Source organism: Sinocyclocheilus rhinocerous, unplaced genomic scaffold, assembly GCF_001515625.1.
Source record: "Sinocyclocheilus rhinocerous isolate Xijiao unplaced genomic scaffold, SAMN03320098_v1.1 scaffold798, whole genome shotgun sequence".
NCBI lineage: Eukaryota > Metazoa > Chordata > Actinopteri > Cypriniformes > Cyprinidae > Sinocyclocheilus > Sinocyclocheilus rhinocerous.
In genome coordinates, this window is record NW_015635037.1 from 770,927 (window position 1) to 783,381 (window position 12,455).

The window sequence follows — 12,455 nt, forward strand, 5'->3', positions numbered from 1 at the left end:
AATAAATTATCGGTCCGGTTCCCGGACACACTGCCGCTTGGTCCTCAACCGGCTGAGAGGCTCTCACTCGCGGTGCCATGCAATGGTACTGGACATCGTTGGTGGCCATCGTTGGCGGCCCACCGCTCCTCCGCCTCCTGGCGGACAACGAAGGCTCCTCCTATTGAGGGCAGCCGGCAGCGAGTCCCCCGTTCCCTAATACTTTAATCAAATAAACAAACACAAAATTAAAGTAAAGCGGCAGCCCCTCGCGGATGACTGCCGCACACAAAACACAAAATAAACTCCAGGCCTGGCTGGTCCTCTCTCGTTCGACACGTTCGTCACTCCTCCCTTTTATCCTTCCGGAGCTCCTCCGTGAGACTCGAGACCGGTGAGTGGTGCAGGTGTCGCTCATTATCAATTACTCCACCGGCCTCGCTCCGTTCCCACGGCTCTCGGCCCCGCCCCCACTCGTCACATTATCATTCTTATTTAATGGCCGAATCTTAAAGTACTGCCTCCAATGCTTAAAATGTGGTTACAGCCTTGCAAAGTACAGTAGTTTTTCATTTATTGTTGCTAACCCTTAAGCACTTGGCTACATTATGCAGCCCTCTCACAGTTGGGAATTATTTTACTTAAAAGTTTGGTAGTATCTGGTTATTTTGTTGCTGCCTTGTAATAAATCACATATTATAATTGGATGAATTTACATCACATAGAGGAAAAAATTATAAACTTGATAATTATCTATTTTGCTTGACGGGGCAAATCCAAGTAAATCTGATAAAATACTGATCAAGAATGCAAGATGGTCTTGTTTTTTTAATTTTTTTAAATATCACATGATGGTCAAAAAGATCCAACTTTCAGTAAGATGCTATGCAAAATGCATGTTAGAAATAGGCTATATAAATAGAAAGGTGCAGAATTGTTACGTTGGCAATAGTAATAACTTATTTATAATGGCTAATCATATTATTTTAGAAATTCTGAATTACACGCTAGACTGTAAACTTTGAAGTATGTTATGGGAACAGGCATAGCATGATGTCCAGAGAATGACCCATTAATGTCCTGGTTCTTTTGTTTTGAATTGTTTAATAAGGGACTTTTTATGCTTTAATGTAGTGCTGGGCTATCATTTTCATATGGTTCTGGATGCACATTCTGTCTCCTTGTGTCCATATATAGAATATGGCAAAGCTCCATTGTGAATGACCTTTTAATGACCCATGATGCCAACACACACCTTATCCCAAGGGCCACACATTTTCGCTGGTTTTCTTGTCTCATGTATGCGTTTGTTCGTTTGGCAGGGTTGCACTGAGGGCTGTAGTGGTGCATGAAGACATTCACACCCCTGTATGTTTTCTAGTGGCAGCATCACAGGATAGGCCTGGTTTAGGAACGCCAGGGAACAAACCATTTGGTTTGCTGAGTGAGGGGGAGCCACCTTGCTGCTTTTGTTTTTTTTCTCTTCTCCCCCTTTTTTAAGGTTGTTGTTCCTGACAGTCTGAAGGACCCCTGCTGGTTGTTAATGCCTCTGCATAAACATATTTCAGTGTGAGGCTCAAGCTTTTTTTTTGTTCTTTTGTTTTCGTTTTAGATTCTATTTGTTAAACCAGCTTTTCCCGGTTTAATTTTTTTCATTGGTAATTCTTGAGGTGCAGCATTAAAGCCTGTCAGTTTATGTTTAAATGTTTTAAATGCTGATGTTGATGTTTAAGTCAGAAATGGCTTGTTCAGAAGCAACCTGTTTGTTTTTCTTTGTGTACCAATGTTCTTGTATGCTCACAGGGAGACAGCTTGTAAGTCTGTTTGGTGTGCGTGTTTGTGTTTGTTCAAGCTGTCGAGAGTTTGCTCTTGCCGTTTGAGCAGTGCGTGTTGTCTGTACGCAGGAAGTCTTATATCTCCCCTTTTGACCCGAGTCCTGACTGTGTCCTAGTTTCAGTGAGATGTTGTGGTCTGGGAACTAACCAGCTGGATAGACAGTAACAATAGTGCTACTGTATTGTCTTTTTAAAACCTTGTTCACACTGACAGACAGTGATTCTCTTTTTTTTTTCTTCTTCCTCCTCACTGGAGGTCAGCTGTTTTGTTTGTTGTAGGTGTTCCTTTTAACTCCTGGATGCCGTAATGTTATTGGTGGGCTGCACAACTGGCCATAAATGCTGAAAATCTGAACAAATGACAAGCATTTCCCGTAAAAAGATTTTTTTTTTTCCATCCAAAAAATGTAGTGGTTAAAAAATTTTATCATATCAGTCTTGAAAGTATATGTAAATTAGAGATCGACCGATATATCGATTTACCGATATTTTTCCCGATATTTAAGCATTTTTCCATAATCAGATATCGGTTTTGTAATATCGGATTCGCCGATAAACGCCACCATCTTGTGGGCGTTTTGAGAATTGCGCGCAGGATCGCCATTGCAGCGCGTCTGAGGGGAGACGAGACAATGACTGAAAAGAGGAAAAACCAAAGTGAAGTATGTTCTTAATTCACTCAGTCATTTATTTACTTTATAACAGTAAATAAATATCGGTTCTGCATATCGGTTATCGGGCACATAAACATACAAATAATTGGTATCGGTATCGGTTATAAAATATCAATATCGGTTGATCACTAATGTAAATGCAAAAGCTAAATCACTTGTATGTATTTATAACTCTTGTGTGTTAGGCTGTAGATATAAAACATTTATTGTAGATATTAAAATATTTTTTGCATTAAACCTACAAAGTGCTATATGTGCATTGTCTTGGATTTTATGTAACTGTACATTTATGTGTGCATTGAGTTTTTGAAACTTTTAACCTCATAATTGGTGAAATATAAGTGGCTGGGTTGCATAGTTATTGTACTTTCACTTCTCTAAAACTGAGAACTGGCCTGTGGTTTCATGACATTTAATGGTGACTAAGAACTTTCTATGTTGTCCAAGAAAAGTTTTATTCTTTTTTTCTAGAGAGAGCAATGTGTGTATTTTTGGCTCCAAGTTATCCAAAGTTTGTTTTAAGCTATCCTAGACACCTTTAAAAGTTTCAGAACAGCCTAGATTAGTCAACATGGCATGAGGAGAGAATGCCAAAGGAAAGCACAGCACTTTTCCAGACTTATAATGAATAGAAATGCACAATGTATTCATGTTGATGTAAAAATTTAAGAGGACTGTTGCTCACAAAGACTAAACCTAGCCTGGTACTGCAGTACACTGTCGTTGGCGATTTTGTTGCATTTACTATCCATCGTTGTGTTTGAGAAACAACCCTACAATTTAGTAGTAATTTACTTCCCAGCAATAGAAATCGTATGACTGTTTCATGAACATCATGGTAATCTTACTCTTCTGTCTCTCTAAAGAAATGGGCAGTAGAGCGAAAAGGTTATGTGTTGGAGAGCGACGGTTGCCATACAGCGGTGCAGATTGGTGTTCAGGGGGAGAGAGTGATGAAGACGACCCAGGATTCTTCAGTATGTGGTTTCAGTATTTTGTTTTTGGTTTATAATAAAACTAATTTAAAGTGTAAAACAGGTTTGAAATGGTAATTATTGTCACCTGGTGGCAAAGATTTATGATGTAATAATAATAATAAGAAATGCGCTTGTGATTAATTCAATTTACAAACTAATGACATTTTAAGTCTTACTGCAAAAAAGCATCACTAAACCGAGTGATTGCCAAAATGTTATCTTATTTTTGCTAATGCTATGTGATTATATCTATAATGCTTCTTATGTTTTGCACAGACTGTAACTCTGCTGACATAAAGCCAGATCCAGTTGCTCTTTCTGCTTCTACACCTACCCATAATACAGTTGGAGGACAGAGCACAGCGTCTGAATTGGGGAGTGGGCAGAAACCAGGGTCAAAGGTCGTTTACGTCTTCACCACAGAGATGGCCAACAAGTAAAGATTTCCTGTTTGTTCTTTATAAATGGTGCTTGTCATAATATAATTGTGAACGTGTGCTAACGTTTTGCACCCTCAGGTGCACTGCTAAAATGCAGTTATGTTAAATCATAGTGCCATAGTTTTGTCAGTTCAAAGAAGCAAAACCCTCTATCACTATCTCTCTCTTTCATATTTCCTTTTTGCTGAGCTAAGAAATGTCTAAAAGTAGTAGTGATAAAAGATGAAAGCGTTTGAGCACTGACAGCAACATGTTTGCCTAAACTAGACCCTTAGATGGCAGATATTAGAATGCCAAATGTTAGTGACAGGATGTGTCAGAAACTTTGTCAGATGTTGTGACCATAACGAAAGTCTCCCACAGAGCAGTGCCGTTACTGCTCTGCCATCACACTAGATGGGACTGAGCCCAGTGTCAATTTCTTGTGTGACTATTTGTCCATCCTTTTCTAGCACTGGTGTGAATGTGGCTATGGCCAGCTGCATGGACAGTCACAGTACTCATTACTAGTGTGTAACGTGGTGGGAGTGAAATAAATATGTTCTGTAATAAAGCTGAAACGTGTGATTTCTGTGCCACTATCATCACTGAACAGAATTGATAAAAAGTTTTTAAATTGCTTGAGCCAGTGTTGCTTTGTCCGTCTATTTGGCATACTCAAACAAACAGCAATTTTATAGTAGTGCCACAGATACAGATTGCTTACAGCTTTCAAGAAAATCAACTGTTGATTCTACATATTAAACTGGGATTGGCGAAAGTGTTTTACATGGAAAATAAATACACACTTCAGCTTTAAATTAGATATTAAAGTGAATGCTGTTTTTGGTCAGAAGAGTTATGCAAAGCTTTGACTGTGACTATTTTCTTCCCATCTCAGGGCGGCAGATGCAGTCATAACGGGACATGTAGACAACATCATCACTTACCACATGAATAATATCTCTAATGGCAAGGGTGGAAAGCCCCAGCTCCCCCTGGTAAGAAAGGACATCACTGAACTGTGATTACACTAAATGTCAAGAATGTTTGCTACTAAATGTCAAGATTTTCACAGACACATTTAAAATGTCTATTTTATTGTGTCTGTTTTAGAACAATCAGATTGGGTCCCTCAGAAGTGACACTAAACAGCAAGGTGTTCCGTCCCAGCAACAGCCCTCATCTCTCGCCAGTGATCAGAACCACCAAGCAGCCTCTAAAGTAGCGCAGTCAGGCCAGCAGCAACAACCTCAAGCGCAACCCACACAACCTCAGCAACCAACCCAGGGGGCAAAACCAACTAGCCTGCCTCCAGACAATGCACCTTCAGCTGGTATGGACTCTAAGAGCCTCCCCAGTAGTAGCCCACAGGATGGTGCTGGATCCCACGATGGTAGCAACTCTGCAGGGACACCTGGTAGCCAGGCCTCCAACCAGCCTCCCAATGCTGGCCCTCAACAGAGCTTCCCATCCCTAGATTTACCTAAAGGGGCAGATGCCAAGCTCACAGCTCAACACCACCAGCAGCTGGCTCATGAAATCATGTCTAGCATGGGGGACAACCCTGAGGGCCTTTCCCAAGAGCAACTTGAACACAGGGAACGTTCCTTACAGACTTTACGTGATATACAACGTATGCTCTTCCCAGATGACAAGGACATGGCTGCCATGGGCCAAGGGAACATGGGTGGAACCCCGCCCAATTCTGCAATGATGGATGGAGGACCCAAGAAAACAGAACAAGGGCCTCTCCAAGCCATGATGGCCCAGTCAAAAAGTCTTGGGAAGCCAGGTGGTCCGGGAGGACCACGTCCAGATGGGCCTCCCTTTGGTCCGCCTGGTCCTAGAGACATGCACTTTTCTCCAGATGATCTTGGACCCCCTCCACCAGGTCCAGGACCTATGAACTCACATCCAGGTCCTGGTGGAGAGCATGGAGACCATATGACCCCAGAGCAGATGGCCTGGCTAAAACTGCAGCAAGACTTCTATGAGGAGAAGAAGCGCAAACAGGAACAAATACAGCATAGGCCAATGGGAGACATGATGCTTCATCAGGGTGGACCTAGAGGAATGATGCGAGGTCCACCACCACCCTACCAGATGAATCCTGGAGAGGTGTGGGGCCCTGGTGGCCCTGAACCATTCCCTGACCAGATGAACATGGGCCCCAGAGGGATGCATCCACACATGCAGAGGATGCCTGGCTTCCCTGGCATGATGAACCCTGACATGGAGGGAGGGCCCAATACTATGCCCAGACCTGGAATTAACTGGCCTGATGATATGCCAAAAATGGGGGATGGGAGGGGATTCCCTCCTGGGCAAGGCATGTTTGGAGGTCCGGGTGGGAGGGTGGAAAGATTCCCTAATCCTCAGTCTGTACAGGAAGCTATGTTCCATCAAGGTATGGGTGATAAACAAGGCATGGGTCTGACGCCTGGCATGATGATGGAAATGAATCGAATGATGGGTAATCAAAGACCCATGGAGCCTGGAAATGGAGGTGGCATGATGTTTCCCAGAATGCCAGGTGATGGTCCCATGAGCCCCTCCTCAAGAATGGAGTTTGTGAAAGGTCTTGGTCGAGACATCAATGAATTTGTCATGGGACCTGGAAACCTCAATGTAAACATGGGTCCTAGCCCTCAGATGATGCCCCCTAAGATGAGAGATCCACCAATGAACCTTAGTCCAGAGGAAATTATGAAGATGAGGCAAGGTGGAGGTCCAATGCCTGACAATGTAGTTACTTCACAGAGAATGATGCAGGGGCCTCCTTTCCCTGACCAGCTCCATGCAGACCTCAACATGGGACCCAACCGACAATTCCCTGGCATGGGTCCCCAAGGCCCTGGAAATCCAAGAGGTCCCAGAGGCGAGCCACCCTTTGGACCTGACCAAAGAGGAGGCATTGTGGGTGGAAATGGTCGTCTTAGCCACATGCCTCCTTTACCACCGAACCAAGCTCCCAACAGCTCAGGGCCTCTGCCTGGCCAAAGAAATATGAGTCGCAAGCCCTCAGACCTGAATGTCCAGTCTGGCCCTGCTAATTCGCCCAACATCAATGTCAACCCGCTAAAGTCACCAACACTGCGGCAGGTCCAGTCACCGATGCTGGGCTCACCATCAGGTAACCTCAAGTCTCCACAGACGCCGTCCCAGCTGGCTGGTATGCTAAGCGGACCATCAGCGGCAGCAGTAGCAGCAGCGGCAGCCATTAAGTCTCCTCCCATGATGGGCTCAGCAGGGGCATCACCCGTCCATATGAAGTCTCCTTCGCTCCCTGCCCCCTCCCCTGGCTGGACATCATCACCCAAGCCGCCCATGCAAAGCCCAGGAATCCCTCAGAACAACAAGCCTCCCCTTAGTATGACGTCACCAAATATGATGGGCAGTGTAGAGCAAGGTACAATACAAATTCCTGCCTAAACAAATGTCTTTATTAGTCATTGTTTGTTATACAAGTTTACTTTTTAGGCAGTGTACATTAGGGCTGGGACGATACGCTAATCTGCCGATTCAATACTATCCCGATACTTGTGTGCCGAATCAATATATATTGCGATAATTGAGTATTGTGAGTTATATAACTATTGCGATTCGATATTACAATTTGTGATTTTTGTTTGCTTATTAAAGACTAGACCATGGAAAATACTTGATTATACCCTTAAAAGAGACTGTATATGATGAGTCATATTAACAAAAACAATGTATCACATCTTTCTGAACATTTATTTCAGGAGCATACACATACACAGTGTATATTTTAAAGTACCTTGAACCATGAAACTTTCAAGCACCAAAACCCTGAACTTGCACATGAATATAACAGTCAAATGTTCACCAAAATTAGTAGAAAAAATAATTTATGATATAAAATAAAGTGCTATGTTACCATTCATACCGTTTTAGTCATGTTTAGTCATGTTTTCTTGGTATTTAAAATGTGAAGGTGCAGAAAGAATTCTCGAAGAGGTTTGATCCTCTGCCTCCGTCATGGTTTTGCTATCTCGTGCCGGCTTGAAACAGATACGACATAATAATGCAGCAGCACTGCGCACGCAGACCGATCGTTGTATGACATCAAAACACTGTGAGAGCTACAGAGAGCAGACGACTCCGCATGCTTTCAAATCGCTCTTGCGGATGTCATACGCCGATCGGTCTGCGTGCTGCTGCTTCAAGTCGAACACACCTATACATTTCGCCCTCTGTTGGAATAAAAGCGGTAACTTCTCCCCACCACCTCTTAGGAAAAGTAAAATAATTAAATATAAATCGATTCTCAGGTAAACCAATCGATTTTTAAATCGTTTTAAAAAGAATTGCGATAGGTGAATCGATTTTTTTTCTCCCACCCCTAGTGTACACGTGGCATATTTTTATGTGGATAGAGTCTTTGTTTATTGGTATGTAACACTGTTGGTACTTTTTGATGGTCCCCTTTAGACTTTAGACATTTGGTTGACTATAGGTGACTTTGCAACTACACGTCAATCACCAGTCATTAGAGTATTAGTGCTTAATATCTGCTGACACATTTTATTGGTTGCCCAACATTGGAATGTTGAACAGATATTCTACTGACTAGAAGTAATTTTGCAAGTACAACTTATTCTATTAACCCTAACCATGACGGTCTGCTAATACTCTAATGACAGTTAGTTGACAGATAGTTGAAAAGTTAATTGTACTCCACCATCAAAATAACCAGGGCTCCATTTCCACCAATGGTCTCTATGATAAGCTTAGCTCACAATGATTTTGAGGACATGGTCCAAGAATATATTCAGTGGCACTTTGTTTTCATTTATTCAATTATTCCTGCTAATTATACTGTTACAGCAGGACCTTTTTAGTAATGTTTTTGTAGCAGCTATTGACCTAAGAGGTGTCAAATAAAAGGTCATTGGTAAAAGCTTTTCTTCCATCATCCTACATCTCCCCTCTTCTCTTGACCTCCTCTGTCCTCTTCTGTTCTCAGGTGGTAATCCTCCTCCTTCAGCTCCTCCCTCCGGTAGTTCCTCCAGTCAGCCAGGTGGCATGAATGTGCCAGGAAGTCTTCCATCCAGCAGCCCCTACACAATGCCCCCAGAGCCAACGTTATCCCAAAATCCTCTTTCCATCATGATGTCCCGCATGTCCAAGTTCGCAATGCCCAGTTCTACGCCCCTCTACCATGATGCAATCAAAACTGTGGCTAGCTCTGATGATGACTCGCCGCCTGCTCGATCGCCAAACCTGTTATCTATGAACAACAGCATGCCCGGTAATGTCTATAAGAGTTAACGAAAATGCAGTAGGTTTTGGTTATGGTGGCATTTTCTGGAGGTCTTTTCCACTAAATCAAAATCTTTTGGTTCTCTTTGTAGGTATGGGTGTGAACCATCACCCAGGTCATCCTCGAATGATGACATCCAACTCTTCTGGCCCCATGCCTTCCCTCAGCCCAATGGGGATGAACACTATGGGCTCCCAGCCACTTTCGCATGGCATGCCAAACCAGATGCCCTCGCCCAATCCCATGGGCCCCAATATGCCTCCTCACTCCGGGCCTATGGGTCCAGGCATGATGCCTCATGGTATGATGATGAACCCAGTCTCCCAAGACCCTGGCATGGGCAACAACCAGATGATGCCACAGGGGCGTATGTGTCTTCCTCACCGAGGACAGGGCTTCCCTCCAGGACAGTCACCTCCACAGCAGGTCCCCTTTCCTCACAATGGTCCCGGGCACCAGGGTGGCTTCCCTCATGGGATGGGTTTCCAGGGAGAAGGGGGCCCGCTGGGCAGGATGGGCAATATGCCTCATGGACCTGGTGGTGAACCAGGTATGTGTAAACCTAACACTCCAGGAGGCCAGGAGTTTAATAACATGCCGGGTGTCTTCAATGACTCGGATCTACATGAGGTAATGCGACCAGGTGCGTCAGGTATCCCAGAGTTTGACCTCTCTCGAATTATCCCCTCTGAGAAGCCTAGCCAGACTCTGTCCTACTTCCCTCGTGGTGGAGACGCCCCTGGTGGGAAGCCACCACACCTGTCTGGCCCACCTGGCTTTCCCCAAATGCAGGGGATGATGGGTGAGGGCAATCCAAGGATGGGCCTCCCCATGCAGGGAATGGGTGGTCCTCCTGGCCCTGGACATATGGGACCACAGGACATGCCCATGGGTAATCCAGGCCATAATCCCATGAGACCCCCAGGTTTCATGGGTCAGGGTATGATGGGGCCACAGCACAGAATGTTGTCTCCTGGCCAGCAGCCAGGAATGATGGGAGGCCCTGGAATGATGCAAGGAAAGGAACGGCCGATGTACAACCACCCTGGCCCTGTGGGCTCTCCTAACATGATGATGTCACTACAAGGGATGAGCGGTCCTCAACAGACTATGATGATGCCCTCTCAGATGAGGCCTCGAGGAATGGCAACAGACATCAGCATGGGATTTAACCCTGGCCCAGGAAACCCTGGGAATATCATGTTTTGAGACTCCACTACAGTTATGAACAGTCAGGAAACTGTAACCTGTGAAATAAAAACCTTCGTAATGAAAGACAAAAAGAAACTCTGTGTTGTCAAGCAGATACGTGTGGAAACCGGGACATTTTCTGTGCACATACACACCCTGACACCTGGTTAGAACAAGGTTTCTAGCTTACAAAGTGATGGGTATCCATCACATACACATGGATGTGTTCACAGGGAATCTTCTACAATGGTTATGTCATTTAACAGGTGGAAGTGTGAGAAGCTAATTGTGCTTTCCTCAAAGTTGGGCTCAGGTCCGGCACCGTTTGGAAGGGACTTTTTTTCGATAACTTGGGAATGTATATGGAATTTACAAGACCGACTCGTGTCGAGGATATTTGTTTGACATTGTGGACAAGATGCCACATATAAAGTCTACAGCAAACCAAGTATGAACGTTTAGGGGCTTCATTGTACTTTTATACATAGTTGGAAACCAGGAAAGATTGTTGGAAAAAAAGTCCAAGAACTGAAAGAATAGACATGAAAATGGAAAAGTCAAGGAACATTTTGTCACAAGGTGCACCGTCTTGGCTATATGTTTACATCTTATCGCATCACTTCCCTCCAAACAGGAAATGCTCTTTGTATGTGTGTACTGTACTTGTGTTGTTAAAGGGATTCTACCAGTGATTTCTATAGTTTTTTTTTTTTCATCTTCATTTGTAAAGGGGGGATTGAGGTGGTTGTTTGTGGACAGTAGGTGACACAACAGCACCACAAAATACTGTGTACTGTGGGGCGTACAGAATATTTTAAATTTAATTTTCTTTGCTACTCCAGTGTATGATAAAACCAAACTAAGACCTCATACAGATCATAGTATTATTAAAAAAGCACAAACAAGAATTAACTGTAAAGAATAAAGTGTTTTCTTTTCTCCTTTTTTTTTATTGTAGAGAAAAACACTGACAGTCAGTAGGAGCAGTAATCAGATGTATGCAGTGTGGTCTCCCGTTCCTGTTTTAGAAACCTCTGTAAGCTGGTCTGGGTACAGGTGAGGGTGACTGTGGAGGGGCATTTTTGAACCCCATAAACCAGCAGCACTCAGTTCTGCAGTGACGCTCAGGCTGTCTGCATATCCGTGTCTGTCCGACAAGGACTGCAGTCAGGCTGTCGCTGTTTGCCACCACTGCGGAATACATTGAAAAGATGTTTTTTTTTAATTATTACTTGGCTGTGTACAGCTATACAGTGCAGCGCTGACAACATCTGAGCTACTGGAGGGTGGGCTTTTTCTTTTCTTTTTTGTAGAAAACAAATGATTATTAAAACAAAAACAGAAAAAAAGCTAATAGGTTGTCCTCTTGTCCCTGCCCCTCCTGTGTTGATGCTCGTCATGTGTAACTCCATTGAATTTGGTACTGAACCACTTCCTAAGGCTGGGCTGTGGTGTTGGAAGACAAATAAAATATATTGTTTGGTATAAAGCGTGTCAATGCCTTTGTGTGTATCTCATGGCTACTAATGGTCTTCCTCTGCCCCCTACTGGCAGGTCATGTTTTCCTTTTAAAAAAATATTTGGCTACCAGTTGCACAAAGCCAACAAGACATGATTATTTGGAGTGTTATTATTTATATGATCGAGTTGGTGGTGTAACATATTAAATGGGGTTTAGGGGTGATGTATCAAATTTTTTAAGATATAATTTGGTACTAGAATGTTATAATGTAAATTCCACAAGGTGATCACTCCTGGGCATTTTTGAGCAATGCATTTGACCTGTATTGCAAGTTGCTTTGCATAAAACCATCAGGTAAATCACAAATATGTGAGTACTTTGGATTTATGGAGAGTCTCCATTTTGCAATTTCTGATTTTTATGGAAAAGCTTCGAACTACACTTTTATTGGTAATTTAAAACACAATCAAATTTGTAAAACATATTATTAAATGTGACCCTGGACCCTGTCTTAAGTCGCTGGGGTATATTTGTAGCAATAGTCAAAAATACATCGTATGGGTGAAAATTATTGATCATACAGCTTATGTATTCAGCTTTCAGATGATGTATAAATCTCAATTTCGAA

General features: G+C 43.3%; 1 protein-coding gene across 4 annotated transcripts in view; it reads left to right on the forward strand.

Moving 5' to 3' along the window:
• Positions 1–12,001, forward strand: part of LOC107746285 (B-cell CLL/lymphoma 9 protein-like) — a 130,484-nt gene extending 118,483 nt beyond the window's left edge. For all 4 annotated transcript variants that reach the window (XM_016560427.1, XM_016560428.1, XM_016560426.1 and 1 more), the window contains 6 exons: positions 3,355–3,465; positions 3,742–3,901; positions 4,786–4,885; positions 5,001–7,296; positions 8,878–9,162; positions 9,266–12,001. In XM_016560427.1, the coding sequence (XP_016415913.1) occupies positions 3,355–3,465; positions 3,742–3,901; positions 4,786–4,885; positions 5,001–7,296; positions 8,878–9,162; positions 9,266–10,383 (4,070 nt within the window). In that variant the 3' untranslated portion in view covers positions 10,384–12,001. The remainder of the gene's footprint in view (positions 1–3,354; positions 3,466–3,741; positions 3,902–4,785; positions 4,886–5,000; positions 7,297–8,877; positions 9,163–9,265) is intronic.
• Positions 12,002–12,455: the final 454 nt, after the last annotated feature.